We start from the raw sequence: 21959 nt of genomic DNA on the forward strand, positions 1-21959 counted from the left end.
CTGCTGAATCGAGAACAAGGTTGGCATATTTACAGATAGTCCTAGTTATATTTAAAAATAAAACAGAGAAAATCCTGACTCACTTAATATTAAGAACATAGTGATTCAATGCAGAATATTTAGATCAGGGACATACAAAATGCTTCAAATAATTTTGAAGGCAGTCATAAATACTTACACGTCATTGACTCTGATGTGTTTTCGTCAGTACTACAAAATAAAGTTCAAAGTCAATTCATTGGCAAAGTATATAAATGTTTCTTACAGGCAATCTCCATAAGCCCATAATAGAGTATTAATAGAATCAATGAGAGACAGTAACAACTTGGGCATTCAACCAATGTGGAAAAGACAACAAATGGTGCAAAGACAAAAAAAAAACAATAATAATAAATAAATAAGCAATAAATATTAGAAACATGAGATGAAGAGTCCTTGAAAGTGAGTCCATAAGTTGTGGGAACATTTCAAAGATGGGCATGTGAAGCTGAGTGAAGTTATCCCCCTTTGGTTCAAGTGCCTGGTGGTTGAGGGGTAATAACTGCTCCTGAACTTGGTGGTGTGAGTCCTGAGGCTCCTATGGCTTCTTCCCGATGACAGTACCAAGAAGAGAGCATGTCCTCTGTGGTGGAGATCCCTGATGTTGAATGCTGCTTTCCTGCGACAATGTTCAATGTAGATGCGCTTAATGGTGGGGAGACTTTACCCGTGATGGACAAGGCCGTGTCCATTACCTTTTGTAGGAGTTTCCAATCAAGGGCATTTGCGTCTCAATACCAGGCTGTAATGCAGACAGTCAATATACTCTCCACTACACATCTATAGAAGTTTGTCAAAGTTTTAGATATCATGCCTCATGCAAAATATTTGCCAACTCCAAAGGAAGTAGAGGACTGCTGCACTTTCTTCCTAATTGCACTTAGGTGCTGGGCCCAGGATAGGTCCTCCAAAATAATAACACTGAGGAATTTAAAGTTGATGACCATAACAAATGTTCAGTTGCATTAGTTAGAGCTAGAAATATGATTCGGGGTTACCTCAGGTACTGCACAAAATACGATCTTGCCTTACCCATTGTGAAGAAGGAACTGGTCTATGGACTACCTGAGCTGACCTCGGTCTTCACTGTAACAGTGGCTTGATTGGATTTATTTGACAGGAATGCAGATTCATAAAGCAATTTTTCTCGAATGGTAGCATTCATAAGCCTCAGGTATGCAAATTTTGAAATTACTGACTGATACACAACAGGGTCAGTGATGGCAAAATAATTTTGTCTGGCTTTAAAAATATTTGAAACATTTGGCCCACCCTTGTGCTAAAACTATCAGGGAGAATCACTGTTTCGAAAGCAAAGTCAGACCACAGCTAGACAATAGGACAGACGGGCATCAAGTTTTGGTTCATTCTGGTTTGAACAGTTAATGAATGTAGTTATAAAGTGCATGTCAATCTCTCAACACAAAGGATTGTAACCTGCCATCTGACCAGCACACAAACACTAGCAGCAATTTTCAGCCATCCAATTGAATAAGGTGCTGCGAGGTGGCATTATCAATTACTTCATTAACTTGCATGTCTTCCTTCTTCTATTCCCATTTTGTCTTTTGCCAGCCTTTTGCCTCTTGCCTTTTACCTAGCCATTTGCCTTTAGCCTTGCCTTTTGCCTTTTCCCTTTTGCATTTTCCCTTATGCCTGGCCTTTAGCCTTTTGCCTACCCTTTTGCCTTTTGCCTTTTGATTTCCTTCCACTCCAGTTCTGTGGACTCTGAAGTAGCTGCTCAGACCATGAGAGCCACAAATTTTGCCAGAGATGTACAGGAGGTGTTTGAAAGGGAGTACTCCTTTTACCATTTATGCCAGTATTTTGCAGGCTCCTTTTGCAAGGGCTCCAGGCATTCCAAGCACTCCACTTTCAGCATAAGCAATTATAGGAAAATATCCAAATGAGGCACTGGAGCTGTAAAAATATTCTCAAATATTCCCTAGTGCACCCGACAATTTATGACCATGTTCAAGCTTGAAAAGAAGTTGTGCAGTTTGGTGTCAGCTTGTGAATGACAAGGCCTGCCTCTTGAAGGAAATGGAATGCAACAGTATTGGCACTGTTGCCAGGGTGAGGACACTGATATTGGTTCACTTATCCTTCTAGGGAATTTGGATGATTTTTCAGTAAGTATACTGGTGGCATTTTTTCAGCATTTGGAGATATCTGCTGCAATAGACAAAGTTTTCGAAGCAGAAGGATCAGAGCTGGCTATAGACAGTGAGCTTTATGCTTTAGTTATCATACCATCTTTTCCTCATGTTTTCATGGGGTGCTGGCATACAGAAGATGATTGTAATTTTCCTCATTGATGTCTGTCCACACTGAGAGGAGACTTGCAAGATATGGAGAGTTATTAGTGTTTTACAGTGTATTACCTGTGCATCAGTGTTGTATGAGGCGCCCCATCTTCCCACATCATAGAAGCACAGTAACTATGATAAAGATAATCAGACTTAAGTAGACATATGATTGTGCTGGAATAGCACACTTAAAAAGGGACATAATAGCTCGTAACTACTTCTCTGAAGCTGGCATTAGCCCAAGTATTGCCCTGATCACCAGGTGAAGTAGTTCTCTATCAGCCTGCTCCCAGTCAGCCCTCAGATCTAGCAAAGAAGATTGACATTGACAGTAAGTAACTGGAAAATGTCAAACAGTTTGACAACCACCTTTCCCAGAGGATAAACATTGCTGTTAGGAATGAATGCTGGATCTTCAGTGCCAGCTTTTTGTTTGGCAGGCTGCCTCACCAGATGTTCAGTAACACCTTGTCAGAGCACCCATTCAGCTTCAATTCCACAGTGGTGATGGCTCCAGGACTCTTCTGCAGCTGCCAGTTTGGGCTGACCTGGAGAAATTAGACGGAGACCCTGGATCAGCACTTAGCCCCTCAACATAATGTTCAAGGATTGCTCCACTAATGACAATGCACTCACGAGGGGTCCACTCCTTGAGGTGTGGGATCCAGATTATCCAGTACTAGCTGAAGCTGGCTGGATGTTTTGAGTACACAGTCACAGAGGCAGATAATTATTCTTGATAGCAAAGGGAACAGGAGCTTCCCAAAGGCAGGCAGCATCAAAACCAGATGCAGAGATGGACACTGGACTCTGCACTCAGAGGAGACATAATGGAAGAAGCTTCTACTGAGTAAAAATTAAGAGTGCAATCACTCTGATGGGATTATACTACAGATCCCCAAAAGGCCACCAGTACATTGAGGAATAGATATGCATGCAGATTAGGGAAAGGTGTAAAAACAATAGGCTTCTGGTCGTCAGTGACTTCAATTTCTCTCATATAGACTTCCTTTGAACCTCCTTAGAGCAAAAGATTTAGATAGAACAGAATTCATTACAAGGATTTCTTAAAGACCTGGTGATGGGTAAAAAGTCTGGCCAGATGACTGGCCTTTAAGTACGAGAACAATTGGGGAACAGTGATCACAATTCCTTAAGTTTTAAGATAGCTGTATGTAAGGATAAGTATGGACCTTGCGGGAGAATATTACATTAGAGCAGGGCAAATTCGAAGGATATTAAACAGGAACTAGGGAGAGTTAATTGCGATCATGTGATTTGGACAATTCTACATCTGACAGATGAAAGGTGTTTAAAAACCAAATGCATAGAGTACAGGATGGCTACGTTCCAGTAAGGAAGGAAAGACGATGGAAAGGGTTGGTGAATTTAATCAAGAAGGAGAAGGAAACACATGTAAGATTGAGGAAGGTAAAATCAAAAAGAGCCCTTCAGGATTATAAAGAAGTCAGAAAAAAAGCTCACGAAGAGAATTAGGACAGCCAGCAGGGGCCATGAAAGTCCTTGGGAAGTTGGATTAAAGAGAATCCCATACATTCTATTCTTGCATCAAAAGCAAGAGGATAAATAGAGAGAGGGTAGGACGAGTTAAGGAAGGAGGTGGAGGATCTGAATGAGGTAATAACTGAGTACTTTGCATCAGTGTTCACCAAGACGAAGAATGGTGGGGGTGGGGGGATGATTGCGAAGCATAATAATTTTCTAAGCCATTTCAAGATACAGAAGTATCTTGAGAAGTGCATAAGTCTCCAGGGTCTGATGGATGTGCCCAGATTACAGAGAGAAGCAAGAGGTGAGATTGCTAGGGCCTTGACCAATACCTTTGTGCTCTTTCTAATCACAGGTAAGGTCCTAGATGTCTGGTATGCAACTAATGTTGTTCCATGGTTCAGGAAGGAGACCAAGAATAATTATAGAAACTATGGACTAGTGAGTCTCATTTCAGTGGTAGGGAAGTTACAGAGGATGATCCTTAGCCATAGGATTTATGACCATTTAGAACACATGGACTAATTAGGGATTGTCAACGTAGCTTTGTGCATAGCAAAATGTATCTTACTAACTTGATGGGGCTTTCGTGGGGCTGACAAAGGTGACTAATGAGGATAGAGCTGTGAATGTTGTCTACATGGATTTTATATGCTGTTTGACGATGGCCCTCATGGGAGACCCATCCAGAAGATGAAGATGCATGGGATCCATGGTGAATTGGCCGTTTGAACTCAGGATTGGCTTGTCCATAGAAGACAAAGGGTAGTGGTTGAAGGGACTGACTCCAGCTGGAAGTCTGTGACTAGCAGTGTTCTGGAGGGATATGTACTGGGGCCTCTGCTGTTTATGATATTTATAAATGGCATGAATGAAAACATAAATGCATGAGCTAGTAAATTTGCAAACGATATGAAGATTGGTAGTATTGAGAACAGCATAGACGACTGGCAAAGAATACAGTGGGATATCCCGTTAGGATTGTTTTTAGATATGCATGGAGTTTAACCTGGTCAAACGTGAAGTGTTGGACTTTGGGAAATCAAAGCAAATGGCAAAACCTTTAACAATGTTGATATACAGAGGGATTTTGGGATCCAAGTCCATAGCTCCCTGAAGGTGGCTACACAGGATGATAGGGTGGTAAACAGGGTTTTTGGCATGCTTGGCTTTATCAGTCAACAAACTGAGTTCAAGAGTTGAGAAGTTCTTTTGCAGCTTTATGAAACATTAGCTTTATCGGAATCAGAATCAGGTTTATTATCACCGGCATGTGATGTGAAATTTGTTAACTTAGCAGGAGCAGTTCAGTGTAATACATAATCTAGCAGAAAGAAAAAAAAACTTAATAATAATAATAAATAAACAAGTAAATCAATTATGTATATTGAATAGATTTTTTTTTAAAAACATGCAAAATCAGAAATACAGTAGATTTTTTAAAAAGGTTAGATAGTGTTCAAAGATTCAACGTCCATTTAGGAATCAGATGGCAGAGGGGAAGAAGCTGTTCCTGAATCGTTGAGTGTGTGGCTTCAGGCTTCTGTACCTCCTTCCTGATGGAGGTAAAATAGACAGCCATTATTATTTACCCAGATTTGAACACTAATAAGAAAAGGCTTACATTTAAGGAGAGGGAGTAAGCTTAACAGAGATGTGCAGGGCAAGTAGTTTTTTATATATGCACAGAGTTGTGGATGCCTGGAATGCGCTCCCTGGGGTGATTGTGGCGGAGAATACAATACTGGTGTTTAGGAGCTCTAAGATAGGCACATGAATGTGCAGGAAATGGAATGATATGGACATTTTGTAGCCAAAAGGGATTAGTTGGGTATTGTATTTGATTACTAATGTAATAAGTTCAGCATAATATTGTGAGCTGAAGGACCTTTTCCTGTGCTGTACCGTTCGTTCTCTGTTCTATAATAGCCTAAGATGAGTCGGTCTGGCAGACCTGTCATAGAAACAGAGGTAAATCACCATCCCTGATTCTAAAACAGAAGAACCATCTCAACCCAATTGAAGACAGACCAAACCTGCCTTCTAATACCACCTGCAGCCTCCATCAATGCCAGGGCAATTCTGCTGAAAGATCAAACTCCTTGGCAATTCAATAACCTATAAATAATGAATAATATGTGAGAAAAATTACCATTCAAGCAAGGCACTGGCCACTGTAAAATATTTAGCGTTACTAGAACAATTTCAATGCAATATTTTGTTTATTTTAAACGATGTATTTAGAACCATGGAACCATAGAACATTACAGCGCAGAAACAAGCCCTTTGGCCCTTCTTGGCTGTGCCAAACCAACATCAAAGTTGATGTTGGTTATCTGGTTCAATTGAAATTAGACAGATAGCTTAGAAAATCCTTTGTAAGGTAGTTACCAATGTTTTGTACTCTACCACATCTTCGTGTTCTTCTCCCTTGCCACCAACCCAGCCTCCACCCCCCAACAATTATCTGAACTTTAGAGCCATGCTCTTTTGCAAGATGAGTTAACATCTATTGTTATATTCCATAGTGAATCCACACAGTCAGCAATCAGGCACATAGAAATATAGAAAATAGGTGCAGGAGTAGGCCATTTGGCCCTTCGAGCCTGCACCGCCATTCAGTATGATCATGGCTGATTGTCCAACTCAGAACCCTGTACCTGCTTTCTCTCCATACCCCCTGATCCCTTTAGCCACAAGGGCCATATCTAACTCCATCTTAAATATAGCCAATGAAACGGCCTCAATTTTTTCCTGTAGCAGAGAATTCCACCGATTCACCACTCTCTGTGTGAAGTTTTTCCTCATCTCGGTCCTAAGAAGCTTCCCCTTTATCCTTAAGCTGTGACCCTCATTCTGGACTCCCCCAACATCGGAAACAATCTTCCTGCAGCTAGCCTGTCCAATCCCTTTAGAATTTTATATGTTTCAATAAGGTTCCCCCCCCCCCAATCTTCTAAATTCCAGCGAGTGTAAGTCTAGTTGATCCAGTCTTTCTTCATATGAAAGTCCTGCCATCCAAGAATCAATCTGGTGAACCTTCTCTGTACTCCTTCTATGGCAAGAATGTCTTTCCTCAGATTAGGGGACCAAAACTGCACACAATACTCCAGCTGTGGTCTCACCAAGGCCTTGTACAACTGCAGTAGAACCTCCTTGTTCCTGTACTTGAATCCTCTTGCTATGAATGCCAACATACCATTTGCCTTTTTCACCGCCTGCTGTACCTGCATGCCCACCTTCAATGACTGGTGTACAATGACACCCAGGTCTCGTTGCACCTCCTCTTTTCCTAATTGGCCACCATTCAGATACTAATCTGTTTTCCTGTTCTTGCAACCAAAATGGATAACCTCACATTTATCCACATTAAATTGCATCTGCCATGAATTTGCCCACTCACCTAACTTATCCAAGTCACCCTGCATCCTCTTAGCATCCTCCTCTCAGCTAACACCGCTGCCCAGCTTTGTGTCTCTGCAAACTTGGAGATGCTGCATTTAATTCCCTCGTCTAAATCATTAATATATATTGTAAACAACTCGCCTGCCATTCTAAAAAGGTCCCGTTTATATCCGCTCTTTGCTTCCTGTTTGCCAACCAGTTCTCTATCCACATCAATACCATACCCCCAATACTGTGTGCTTTAAGTTTGCACACTAATCTCCTATGTGGGACCTTGTCAAAAGCCTTTTGAAAATCCAAATATACCACATCCACTGGTTCTCTCCTATCCACTCTACTAGTTACATCTTCAAAAAATTCTATAAGATTCGTCAGACATGATTCTCCTTTCACTAATCCATGCTGAATTTGTCCAATGATTTCACCTTTCCAAATGTATCACACCTTTGATAAACAACTCTAGCATTTTCCCCACCACCGATGTCAAGCTAACCGGTCTATAATTCCCCTGTTTCTCTCTCACTCCTTTATTAAAAAGTGGGGTTACATTAGCCATCCTCCAATCCTCAGGAAATAAACCAGAATCTAAAGAGTTTTGAAAAATTATCCCTAATGCATCCACTATTTCTTGGGCTACTTCCTTAAGCACTCTGGGATGCAGACCATCTGGCCCTGGGGATTTATCTGCCTTTAATCCCTTCAATTTACCTAACACCACTTCCCTACTAACATGTATTTCCCTCAGTTCCTCCATCTCACCAGACCCTCGGTCCCCTACTATTTCCAGAAGATTATTCATGTCCTCCTTAGTGAAGACAGAACCAAAGTAGTTATTCAATTGGTCTGCCATGTCCTTGTTCCCCATGATCAATTTACCCATTTCTGACTGTAAGGGGCCTATATTTGTCTTAACCAATCTTTTTCTTTTCATATATCTATAAAAGCTTTTACAGTCAGTTTTTATGTTCCCTGCCAGCTTTCTCTCATAAACTTTTTTCCCTTTCCTAATTAAGCTCTTTGTCCTCCTCTGCTGGACTCTGGTGTACCGCTTTTTCTGGCTAACTTGTATGTTTCTTCTTTGGAATTGATACTATCCCTAATTTCTCTTGTCAGCCATAGGTGCACTACCATCCCTGGTTTATTCTTTTGCCAAACTGGGATGAACACTTGTTGTAGTTCATCCATGCAATCTTTAAATGCTTGCCACTGAATATCCACCATCAACCCTTTAAGTATCATTTGCCAGTCTATCTTAGCTAATTCACATCTCATACCTTCAAAGTTACCCTTCTTTAAGTTCACAACCTTTGTTTCTGAATTAACTATGTCACTCTCCATCTTAATGAAGAATTCCACCATATTATTGTCACTCTTACCCAAGGGGCCTCTCATGACAAGATTGCTAACTAACCCTTCCTCATTGCTCAATACCCAATCTAGAATAGCCTGCTCTCTAGTTGGTTCCTCGACATGCTGGTTCAGAAAACCATCCCGCATACATTCCAAGGAATCCTCTTTCTCAGCACCCTTACCAATTTGGTTCACCCAATCTATATGTAGATTGAAGTCACCCATTATAACTACTGTTCCTTTATTGCACGCATTTCTAATTTCCTGTTTAATGCCATCCCCAACCTCAGTACTACTGTTAGGTGGCCTGTACACAACTCCCACCAGCGTTTTCTGCCCTTTAGTGTTATGCAGCTCTGCCCATATCGATTCCACATCCTCCAGGCTAATGTCCTTCCTTTCTATTGCGTTAATCTCCTCTCTAACCAGCAATGCTACCCCACCTCCTTTTCTTTCCTGTCTATCCCTCCTGAATATTGAATATCCCTGGATGTTGAGCTCCCATCCTTGGTCACCCTGGAGCCACGTCTCTGTGATCCCAACTATATCATATTCATTAATAACTATCTGCACATTCAATTCATCCACCTTGTTACGAATGTTCCTCGCATTGACACACAAAGCCTTCAGGCTTGTTTTTACAACACTCTTAGCCCTTATACAATTATGTTGAAAAGTGGCCCTTTCTGACTTTTGCCCTGGATTTGCCTGCCTGCCACTTTTACTTTTCACCTTACTACTTTTTGCTTCTAACCTCATTTTACACCCTTCTGTCTCTCTGCACTTGTCCCCATCCCCCTGTGCTGGTCCTCAGAACTCAGGTGAGAAACTCAGCCAAACTTAGAATCAGAAACTCACACAAAAGCAATAATGCAACAGCTTAAGTTTAAACACTAAATACTGTGGTTTCTCTATCTGAGATAATTAGCACCAGAATGTGGAAAATAAGCCCTTCGAAGACTTCATGTCAGCTGACACCTTTTCAAGTCTGACTTTTAATATCGTGGCTATGAGGTGAGAATGTGGCAGTCCGGGCAAACCTGGATGATCTGGTTCCTGCCCCAATATATTCTCACATCCTTCGATCTGTTCCCTCCCAGCAGGGCCAGTGCTGATGTTAGTCCCTGCAGACAGATAGGAGAAAGGTAGCCTCTGCTGTGACTCTGTCATTTTTGAATGAGTGATTTGTGAGGATATGCCTCAGGATAAACATTTTCAGTCTAAATTGTTAATTCTCAGAGATAACCAGTCTTTTCCCTGAGTAGATCCCTAATGAACTGGCCAATACACACAATTAATTCCCTTTCTTTTGCGGAGACGTATCAAAGAGTAAACATTTGATGCAATGTATTAACCCAGAGGTTGGAGCAGCTGCTCCTAGTCATAGCTGTTCGTGGGACTGTGGAATGTTCTGAAGTTGGGAAAAGACACTAATTCTTTATTTTAATACAGAAATATGCCAAGATAAAACACAGGACAGAGCCTCTGTGCACACAGAGAATGGGAAATTGGTATGAATAGAGTGGCTGATATAATGAATCAATCATTAGCTGTTTGCCCTGCAGTGTCCCATTGTGCATGTACAAAGACGATGGTACCAACACCAGAAACTGCTGTGTTGTTGCAAGTAACGGTCAGCACAGTCTCTGAAAGAAAGAACCCCACTGCAGAAGAGACCTCTGTTTTAATCTCGCTCTCCATGATTCTGGAAAATAGACAACCAACTAGATTAATTAGCTAAAAGTGTGAACCTCATTCTTGCTGTGACTGACTTCCACACAGGCAGGCTGGTTCTGCCCACTTCCAGACAGAAATGTTTGTAGCAACACACAGGGAGCAGTTGATCACATGTTGCAATTCTTAAAGGGATAATCATCCAACAATGTACAGCCTAGCACTCAGTGGCTGCTTTATTAGATACCTCCCATACTTGTTAATGAAGCCACTTTAAATAAAAGTTGGCACCAGAGGTTTTTGGACCTGGGTGACTTCTTCCAGTTCACCTGCAAAACAGCTTAAATCTCCTGTGTTTTTTTTCTTTTTCAAGATGCCTGGGATCTTGTCAGAGTCCATGATCTACAGCTGCACTCAAACTACGTTTGTCACGGGCAGTCGGTTCTCGCTCTTCAGAATTCACCAGGTGGCCTGCGCTTCTATATCTCCAGGAGTGGGTTGGAAGATGTGCGTCTTCGGGGTGCAGTTCTGTGAACAAATCAATTCCTCGCTGATGTCACTGACTGAAGCGTCGCAGGGGATGGAAACACTGAGAGAGTAGGCACAGCTGTCTCTCTCTCCCTTTTGATAGTGAGTGAGAATCTGTTGGCTCCGAGTCAGAGGAACTCAAATAATAGACAATAGACAATAGATGCAGAAGTAGACCATTCGGCCCTTCGAGCCTGCACCGCCATTTTGAGATCATGGCTGATCATCTACTATCAATACCCGGTTCCTGCCTTGTCCCCATATCCCTTGATTCCCCTATCCATAAGATACCTATCTAGCTCCTTCTTGAAAGCATCCAGAGAATTGGCCTCCACTGCCTTCCGAGGCAGTGCATTCCAGACCCCCACAACTCTCTGGGAGAAGAAGTTTTTCCTTAACTCTGTCCTAAATGACCTACCCCTTATTCTCAAACCATGCCCTCTGGTACTGGACTCTCCCAGCATCTGGAACATATTTCCTGCCTCTATCTTGTCCAATCCCTTAATAATCTTATTTGTTGCAATCAGATCCCCTCTCAATCTCCTTAATTCCAGCGTGTACAAGCCCAGTCTCTCTAACCTCTCTGCGTAAGACAGTCCAGACATCCCAGGAATTAACCTTGTGAATCTATGCTGCACTTCCTCTACAGCCAGGATATCCTTCCTTAACCCTGGAGACCAAAACTGTACACAATACTCCAGGTGTGGTCTCACCAGGGCCCTGTACAAATGCAAGAGGATTTCCTTGCTCTTGTACTCAATTCCCTTTGTAATAAAGGCCAACATTCCATTAGCCTTCTTCACTGCCTGCTGCACTTGCTCATTCACCTTCAGTGACTGATGAACAAGGACTTCTAGACTTTGTAGTTCTCCCTTACCTAACTCTACACCATTCAGATAATAATCTGCCTTCCTGTTCTTACTCCTAAAGTGGATAACCTCACACTTATTCACATTAAACGTCATCTGCCAAGTATCTGCCCACTCACTCAGCCTATCCAAGTCACCCTGAATTCTCCTAACATCCTCATCACATGTCACACTGCCACCCAGCTTAGTATCATCAGCAAACTTGCTGATGTTATTCTCAATGCCATCATCTAAATCGTTGACGTAAATCGTAAACAGCTGTGGTCCCAATACCGAGCCCTGTGGCACCCCACTAGTCACCACCTACCATTCTGAGAAACACCCATTCACCGCTACCCTTTGCTTTCTATCTGCCAACCAGTTTTCTATCCGTGTCAATGTCTTCGCCCCAATGCCATGAGCTTTGATTTTACCCACCAATCTCCTATGTGGGACCTTATCAAATGCCTTCTGAAAATCGAGGTACACTACATCCACTGGATCTCCCTTGTCTAACTTCCTGGTTACATCCTCAAAAAACTCCAATAGATTAGTCAAGCCTGCTGTACCCTTGGTAAATCCATGCTGGCTCGGCCCAATCCTATCACTGCTACCTAGATATGCCACTATTTCATCTTTAATAATGGACTCTAGCATCTTCCCCACTACTGATGTTAGGCTGACAGGTCGATAGTTCTCTGTTTCTCTGAGCAGCAACTCTGATAGCCCGCCGCTGTAGCCCGCCCTGCAAGTTCCTGGGAAACGCCAGGGCCAGCTGCCGCTGATGGCTACGGCGGCTGGCCATCGGGAAAGCCTCCTGTGTGTGGGACAAGTGGTCGGGATGCTGTTTTTTAGTCGACACCGGTGCCGAGATCAGCGTCTTAACTCCGACGAGTTACGACACCCGCAGCAGGGCACCGGGTCCCCCCCCCCCCTGAGGGCCGTGAACGGCAGCACCGTAAGGACCTATGGCACCCGTCAGGTGCAGCTACAGTTCGGCTCCAGCCAGTTCACATGGGACTTCACACTGGCCGCTGTAGCCCAACTGCTTCTGGGTGTGGAGTTTTTGCGGGCTCACAGCCTACTGGTCGCCCTGCCCAGGAAGAGACTGGTACACGCCGAGACCTTTCAGACGTTCTCCCTGGGTGCAGCGCAGTTGCCAGCCCCTCACCACGGCTCCATCACGCTGTCCGACAACGACTTCACCAGGGTCCTGGCGGATTTCCCATCGGTTCTGGCACCGCAGTTCACAGCAGCCATGCCCCGACCCGGCGTACAGCACCACATCCCGACCCAGGGGCCACCCCTCCACGCCCGCGCTCGGCGGCTTCCCCCGGACAAGCTCCGACTGGCGAAGGAGGAGTTCCAGAGGATGGAGGAATTGGGGATCATCCTGCGGTCCGACAGCCCCTGGGCTTCCCCCCTGCACATGGTGCCCAAAGCGACGGGAGGCTGGAGACCGTGCGGCGACTACCGCAGGCTGAACGAGGCTACCACACCGGACCGCTACCCCACCCACCAGCATTTTGACCACATTCATGTGGATATCGTGGGCCCCCTGCCAGTGTCGCGCGGAGCGCGGTACCTCCTCACTATCGTGGACCGGTTCACAAGATGGCCAGAGGCGGTCCCGCTCACCGACACCACCTCCAAATCTTGCGCCCGGGCACTGATCGCCACCTGGGTGTCCCGCTTTGGTGTACCGGCCCACATTACCTCCGACAGAGGCGCCCTGTTCACTTCCCAGTTCAGCTATGGCCAGCCTTTTGGGGACACAACTGCACCACACAACTGCCTACCACCCACAGTCAAACGGCCTGGTGGAGCGTTTCCACCGTCACCTGAAGTCGGCTCTCATGGCCCGCCTGAGAGGAGCCAACTGGGTGGGCACCCAAAGACGATCCGCACACCCCGTCGGCTGAGTTGGTGTATGGCGCACCCCTGGTCGTCCCCGGGGAGTTCATACCAGCCCCACGGGGGCACGACGAAGAACCCACAGCAGTCCTGGGCAGACTACGCGAGAGGCTCAGCAACCTGGCCCCCATACCCACTTCGCAGCATGGGCAGAACCCGACCTGCGTACCCAAAGACCTGCAGAACTGTAAGTTTGTGTTTGTACGAAGGGGCGGGCATCGGCCACCGCTGCAACGGCTGTACGAGGGGCCGTTTACTTTGCTCAGGAACAACAGGTCCATGTTCGTGCTGGACTTTGGGGGAAGAGAGGAGGTTTTCACAGTGGACCAACTCAAACCGGCCCATGTGGACTTGGCGCAACCGGTCGAGTTTCCAGCACCGCGGCGCAGAGGCCGACCTCCCAAACAGGGTCCGGCCCAGACTGTGGACATTGGGGGGTGTATCGCCGGTTCTTGGGGGGGGGGGGGTTTATGTGGCGACCCACTTCCTAGCGCACTCGAACCGGCTCACAAGTAGCCAGCGCGCCGGCATAAAGGCCAGTCCCAAAAGGGCGCCAGGTCTGCTTCCCCAACAAAGGGAAAAGCTCGCGCGGGACTGTGAGTATGTGCCCCCTACAGCACCCGCTCACGGGAGAGGACTGTGAGTATGTGCCCCCTACAGCACCCGCTCACGGGAGAGGACTGTCAGTATGTGCCCCCTACAGCACCCGCTCACGGGAGAGGACTGTGAGTATGTGCCCCCTACAGCACCCGCTCACGGGAGAGGACTGTCAGTATGTGCCCACTACAGCATCCGCTCACGGGAGAGGACTGTCAGTATGTGCCCCCTACAGCACCCGCTCACGGGAGAGGACTGTCAGTATGTGCCCCCTACAGCATCCGCTCACAGGAGAGGACTGTCAGTATGTGCCCCCTACAGCACCCGCTCACGGGAGAGGACTGTCAGTATGTGCCCCCTACAGCACCCGCTCACGGGAGAGGACTGTGAGTATGTGCCCCCTACAGCACCCGCTCACGGGAGAGGACTGTGAGTATGTGCCCCCTACAGCATCCGCTCACGGGAGAGGACTGTCAGTATGTGCCCCCTACAGCATCCGCTCACGGGAGAGGACTGTCAGTATGTGCCCCCTACAGCACCCGCTCACGGGAGAGGACTGTGAGTATGTGCCCCCTACAGCACCCGCTCATGGGAGAGGACTGTGAGTATGTGCCCCCTACAGCACCCGCTCACGGGAGAGGACTGTCAGTATGTGCCCCCTACAGCATCCGCTCACGGGAGAGGACTGTCAGTATGTGCCCCCTACAGCACCCGCTCACGGGAGAGGACTGTGAGTATGTGCCCCCTACAGCATCCGCTCACGGGAGAGGACTGTGAGTATGTGCCCCCTACAGCACCCGCTCACGGGAGAGGACTGTGAGTATGTGCCCCCTACAGCATCCGCTCACGGGAGAGGACTGTGAGTATGTGCCCCCTACAGCACCCGCTCACGGGAGAGGACTGTCAGTATGTGTCCCCTACAGCACCCGCTCACGGGAGAGGACTGTGAGTATGTGCCCCCTACAGCACCCGCTCACGGGAGAGGACTGTCAGTATGTGCCCCCTACAGCACCCGCTCACGGGAGAGGACTGTGAGTATGTGCCCCCTACAGCACCCGCTCACGGGAGAGGACTGTGAGTATGTGCCCCCTACAGCACCCGCTCACGGGAGAGGACTGTCAGTATGTGCCCCCTACAGCATCCGCTCACGGGAGAGGACTGTCAGTATGTGCCCCCTACAGCACCCGCTCACGGGAGAGGACTGTGAGTATGTGCCCCCTACAGCATCCGCGCCCGGGGAGGGCGGGATCAGGGAGGCTTTAAAGCGAAGCCGCGAAGTTCGAATAAGATCTTCTTTAACTGCAGTTTACCGACTCCGTGTCGTTATTTCAGCGCTGCATGTAGCACACCGCTACAACGTCTCCATTGAGCAGCTCCTTCACTTGTGCGGTCCGGCTCAGTGCCTGATTGAGTTCGCTGTTGGGTGACTGCCCTGCAAGTTCATTGCCCCAAGACCTTACCCTGAGGGGTCTGCCTGTAGTGCTGGCTCCTTTACTGCCTTAGCTTAAGCTTAATCAAGACCAGCGTTTCAGAAAGTGGCTCACCATCACCTCCCCTGGAGCTATTTAGGATAGGAAATCTGTGATGGTATCATCAGCTTGGAGTCTGCAAAATGACTAAGAGAGCAGGGCAGACTGTTTCTGATAGTCACCAGCATCACAAGTCCACGAGTCATTATCACATTAATGCTTAGGAGATTACTGTGCTCAAATAGGCTGATGCATTTCCTACATTACAACAAGGGATGCACTTGGGACGTTCTGCAAGGCTATCTGCAGAATCTCTTGTGTTTATGTTCTCAAAGGGCCGCACAGCCTACTGAAGAAATGCATGCTTCTTTGTTGTTAGAAAGTTTCATTTTGTTATTAAATCACAGAAAATGTTTTAATTTATAATCACCATTCTTGACAACTGATGATTTGTTTTACTGTTTAATATTTAATCGTAAATGAAAAGATCATAAATGGAATGAAGCCATTTCTTGCACATGCAGTGATGAATTGTGATTTTTGGCTACCTAACATCAGTGAGGTTGTAATGGGGCAGGTCAAATCACAGTCTTGTGAACTGTCTCACGCAAATTTGAGGCTTCAATAACATGCTTGCCAGATGACTTAGTCTGTATTTGGCTGGGTGGTGATGCCCTTCACCTTCTCCTCATTTTGATTGGAAACCTCATTGGTGGAAGAATTGGTGCAAGTGTTTTGTCCTCTTTGAGATTTCTCCTCTGTCATATGCTTCACCTTGGTTGTTGTAGACTCTCTAGCTGGGGGAGGCCTTCAAACACTTCAGGCACTTGAAATGCTTCTCACAGATGCTTTCTGCTTTGTTTGATAACGTGTCTCATTGTCACATGCACAATAGGGCAGTGGTGTACCACTACAAGGCGAAAACACCATGCCAGCTCCCAGGGAATCTGCACCTTATCTATCTGAAACTTCACTGTGGGTTGTTCAGTGCCCCTTATGGAAATTTGTTGGCAACAGCGATGGCATTTGTAGCTGTGGAAAAACAGCTACAGGTTTGTGTCCCAGTATCCGTAGATTCACGATCAGAATTGGGAAATCTACCCTGACAAACAAACACGAGGAAATCTGCAGATGCTGGAAATTCAAACAACACACACAAAAAACGCTGGTGGACCACAGCAGGCCAGGCAGCATCTGTAAGGAGAAGCACTGTCGACGTTTCGGGCCGAGACCCTTCGTCAGGACTGCTTCACAGTCGTGACAGTAGTGCAGCAGTGACAAACAAACTCATTCTTTGCAAGTGTGTGAGCTGACTGGAAGATCAGGTTTTGGTTGTGCCCAGAGTGAGCTGGAAACAAAGACTGGGGACAGAGAGCACCCCCACCAATCCTGCTAATGAGCAGCTAGCAAGTTATGTAGAGAGCAGGTATTCTCCAAATCATCCAAACCGGTGATCCCAGCTTCCTGCACCACTGCACCTGGTCTGAGCCTTTGTGGATGCCATTTGACAGATGGTGCGTCCTGTGAACATGACCCTCTCTTTTGGTCACCCGTAATCACCACCCCACTTCACCGACTTTTCACTCTGTGTCTTCTCCTGATTTGCCCCCTTGTCCCTGGTCAAAATACAGAACAGAAGTAAGCCTCTGAGACATTCATATTAGATGTTTTGATCTCCAAGCATCACCACAACTGACTTCAGTGTTGACACCAAACATCAGGAAACCCATGATTATTTGCCTCTTTTAAACTGAGCGTTACTCCCGCACCCTCAGACAAAGCTTTTTGGCCTGATGTTCAAGGTACTTCTGGTGTTCAGGTTTTCTGTTTAGTTGTCATCCCCTCAAACTCTCTTCTCCCTCAGATTTTATTTACTTAGAGATTCAGTGCAGAACAGGCCCTTCCAACCTTCCGAGCCATGCCGCTTACCAACCCACCAATTTCACCCTGGCCTAATCACAGGAACATTTTCAAAATTAATCTACCAACCGGTACATACATCTTTAGGTAACCAGAGCAACCAGAGGAAATCCATGCGCACACAGGAAGGGACATTTAAGCTTAGTACAGAGGATGGCAGAATTGAACTCTGAACTCTGACGCTTCGAGCTGTAATGGCATTGTGCTAACTGTTGGACTACCATGGGACCCAATGTTTCAAATGTCCCCTTTTGTAAATAATAGTTAGTGACTTATGTCTTTGGGTATGGTTTTTCACTCCAGTGCCCTCTGGAGGTCAGCATTGCATATGACATCGACACTAGTGTGCTCAGAGAATGAATAGGCAAGGCCGCGTAAAGTAAAGTGAAAAATAAATTCAAAGTTCATGTCATAGAGCCGTACAGTGTGCAATCAGTTTTTCAAGTAAGCCATTAAACACTCATTTACACCAATCTCATTTTATTCTCCCCACGTCCCCAGATTTTACCACCCACCTACTCTGCAGGAGCATCAACAGAAGCTAATTAACCTACCAACCCATACGTATTTAGATGTGGTAAGGACCACCTGCGGTCACAGGCAGAGCACGCAAACTCCACACAGACAGCACCTGAGCTCAGGTTTGAATCCAAATTGTTGGAGTTGGCAGCGGCAGCTCTATTTGTCCTGTCATTGCACATTTCATACTTTAAAAATAACTGTTCAATTATTCTTGACTTTGGTTGTAGTGATGTGTTAATATGCAGTCGTCAATCGTACTGGCTCATGATGCCAGGAGCTCACCCCCCTGTTGTCTCTCGATTCCTTTGCCAGGGTGCCTTTTCCCACTGGATGCCAATTGCTGACTGACACAACTTACTACTAATTTTAAACATCTCTCCATGGATTATTTTCTCACATTGGCTCCATCCTGAAGCTGTCAGACTCTGCAGAGCTATTACAGGCAAGAAAAGTGGCGAAGATTAACGCTAAATCAGTGACTAGATAAAACAGCTTGGCAGGCCCTCTGGCATTGTCATTTAGAATGAAACTTCCATATATAGACAAAAGTAATTTTGACATTGATTCAATCTTGTCTAGGCTGTTGGCCTTCCCTTCTCTGGAACCCCTCCAAACTTACGCCATTTTACTCCATTTCTGCTTCTTGTGCATTCCTGACAACAGAGTTGGTGGCTGTTGATGCTTTCCATGATGGTTTCCAACATTTTTGCTTTGCACAATTACTACAAAACATAAAAGCAGCCTGCCAGTGGTACAGGGCAAACTGATATTAGCACATTACGGCTTGCTGGGATGGTTGGCAGAAAATGGGAAGGACTCTGGTGAAGCACAGAGAATTAATGTCAGAATGGGTGCTAAGTTATTTTATAATTCGGTTTCAATTGATTTGAGATGAACAACTTGAAGGTGCATGGCTAGAATGAAATTGAGTAATGAAATGCAACATTATCCTTAGAGAGAACAGAAGAGATAATTTCAGTCCACCCTGCAAGGAATGTAGTCTTGTAGGCAGGTGTAAGGATAAGAAATAAGAAGTTAGTGTTGGTCAAAGTTCAAAGTAAATTTATTATCAAAGTACATATATGTCACCATATACAAACTTGAGCTTCACTTTTTTGTGGGCATACCCAATAAATCCATAATAGAATAATAACCATAATAGAATCAATGGAAGACTGCACCAACTTGAGCATTCAACCAGTGTACCAAAGGCAACAAATTGTGCAAATACAAAAATAAATAATAATATATAAATAAATAGTAAATATCAAGAACATGAGATTAGGAGTCCTTGAAAGTGAGTCCATAGATTGTGCGAACATTTCAGTGATGGGACAAGTGATGTTGTGTGAAGTTACCCCCTTGCTTCAAGAGCCTGGTGGTTCAGGGACAATAATGGTTCCTGAACCTGGTAGTGTGAGCTCTGAGTCTCCTGTACCTTCTTCCTGATGGTGACAGTGAAAAGCGAGTGTGACCTGGGTTTTGAGGGTCTCTAATTAAAGATGCTGCTTTCCTCTGACAACCCTCCCTGTAGATGTGAGTGGCAGGGAGGAATATACCCCTGGTTGGACTGGGCCATATCCACTACTTTCTGTAGGATTTTTCATTCAAGGGCATTGATGTTTCCATACCAGTCTTGATGCAGACAGTCAATTTATTCTCCCCCACACATCGATGGAAGATTGTCATGGTTTTATATGTCATGCCAAATCTTTGCAAACTAAGTGTTTTTTTTTTGTAATTACACTTAAAACCTGGGTCCAGGACAGTTCATCCAAAATGATAACACCAAAAAATTTGAAGTTGCTGACCCTCTCCACCTCTGATTCTCCTGGCTGAAGGACGGTTGGCTTCCTTTTCCAGAAGTCAATAATAATCAGTTTCTTGACATCGAGTAAGAGGTTGTTGTTGCGGCAGCACTCTGCCAGATTTTCAATATCCCTCCTATATGCTGATTTGTCACCATCTTTGATTCAACCAATGACAGTGGTGTCATCAACAAATTTGAGTACGGCATCGGAGCTGTGTTTAGCCACATAGTCTAAGTGTAAAGCGAGTAGAGCAGGGGACTAAGCACAAGGCTTTGTGGGGCACCTGTGCTGATGAAGATTGTTGAAGAGATGTTGTTGCCAATCCAAAATGACTGTGGTCTGCAATGAAAGGAAATCAAGGATCCAGTTGCAGAAGTTGAGGCCCAGGCTTTGAGGGAACGATGGTATCGAATGTTAGCTGTAGTCAATAAAGAGATAAAACGATGCATCTTTAAAAAACCCACTGACTCTCACAGCCACCTGAACTATACCTCTTCCCATGCTGTCACTTGTAAAAATGCCATCCCCTTCTCTCTGTCTCTGCTGCATCTGCTCTCAGGACAAGGCTTTTCATTTCAAAACTACTCAGATGTCCTCCTTTTTCAAAGGGCTTCCCTTCTTCCAGCATCAACACTGTCCTCACCTGCATCTCTTCAATTTCACGCACGTCTGCCCTCGCCCCATCCTCCTGCTGCCACAACAAGGATAGCGTTCCTCTTGTCCTCACCTAACACCCCCCCTGTCCCCAATAGCCTCTGTATCCAATACATAATTCTCCTTAACTTTCATAATCTCCAGTGGGATCCCACCACCAAGTCCATCTTACACTCATCCCCACCCCAACTTTCTGCTTTCCACAGGGATGGCTCCCTGTCCACTCATTCCTCCCCACTGATCTCTCTCCTGGTAGTTACCCTTGCAAGCAGAATACGTGCCACACCTGCCCCTACACCTCCTCCCTCACCACCGTGCAGGGCCCCAAACAGTCTTTCCAGGTGAGGCGACACTTTGCTTGCCAGTCTGTTGGGGTCATCTACTGAATCCGGTGCTCCCGCTGTGTATCAGTGAGACCCGATGTAGATTGGGTGGCCGCTTCACTGAGCACCTACTCTCCATCCACCAGGAAGAGCGGGATCTCCCGGTAGTCACCCATTTAAATTCCACTTCCCGTTCCCATTTCAACATATCAGTCAATGGCCTCCTCTGCTGCCGTGATGAAGCCACACTCAGGTTGGAGGAGCAACACCTTATATTCCGTCTGGGTAGCCTCCTGATGGCATGAACATCAATCTTTCAGACTTCCAGTAATCGACCCCACATTCACCACTCCTGATTCCTGTTTCCCTCTCTCTCCTTATCTCCTTACCTGCTCATCACCTCCTTTGGTGCTCCTCCCCCTTCCCTTTCTTCCATGGTCTTTATCCTCTCCTATCAGATTCCCCCTTCTTCAGTCGTTGATCTCTTTCACCAATCAACTTCCCAACTCTGTACTTCACCCTTCCCCTCTCCCGGTTTCACCTATCACCTACCCCCTTGTACGTCTTCCTTCCCTCCCCTTTTTACTCTGAATTCTCCTCTTTCTTCTGTCTTGGCAGTGTGGAGGATCAGAGGGATCTTGGAGTCTGAGTCCATAGGACACTCAAAGCAGCTGTGCAGGTTGACTCTGTGGTTCAGAAGGTGTACGGTGTATTGGCCTTCATCAATCGTGGGATTGACTTTAAGAGCCGAGAGGTGATGTTGCAGCTATATAGGACCCTGGTCAGACCCCACTTGGAGTACTGTGCTCAATTCTGGTGCCTCACTTCAGGAGGGATGTGGAAGCCATAGAAAGGGTGCTGAGGAGATTTATAAGGATGTTGCCTGGATTGGGAAGCATGCCTTATGAGAATAGGTTGAGTGAACTCAGCCCTTTCTCCTTGAAGCAATGGAGGATGAGAGGTGACCTGATAGAGGTGTACAAGGTAACGAGAGGCATTGATTGTGTGGATAATCAGGGGCTTTTTCCCAGGGCTGAAATGGCTGCCAGAAGAGGGCATAGTTTTAAGGTGCTTGGAAGTAGGTACA

At 45.8% G+C, this 21959-nt stretch overlaps 1 protein-coding gene across 2 annotated transcripts in view; it reads left to right on the forward strand.

The window, feature by feature from the left end:
- LOC132402099 (uncharacterized) overlaps positions 1 to 21959 on the forward strand; it is a 68599-nt gene that overhangs the window by 40765 nt on the left and 5875 nt on the right. The window contains exon 5 of one of the 2 annotated variants that reach the window (XM_059984678.1): positions 10660 to 13763. In XM_059984678.1, the coding sequence (XP_059840661.1) occupies positions 12447 to 13763 (1317 nt within the window). In that variant the 5' untranslated portion in view covers positions 10660 to 12446. Of the gene's footprint in view, positions 1 to 10659; positions 14287 to 21959 lie in introns of those variants that run through there. The other variant, XM_059984677.1, reaches the window with a different exon arrangement.

Source organism: Hypanus sabinus, chromosome 11 (genome assembly GCF_030144855.1).
Source record: "Hypanus sabinus isolate sHypSab1 chromosome 11, sHypSab1.hap1, whole genome shotgun sequence".
NCBI lineage: Eukaryota > Metazoa > Chordata > Chondrichthyes > Myliobatiformes > Dasyatidae > Hypanus > Hypanus sabinus.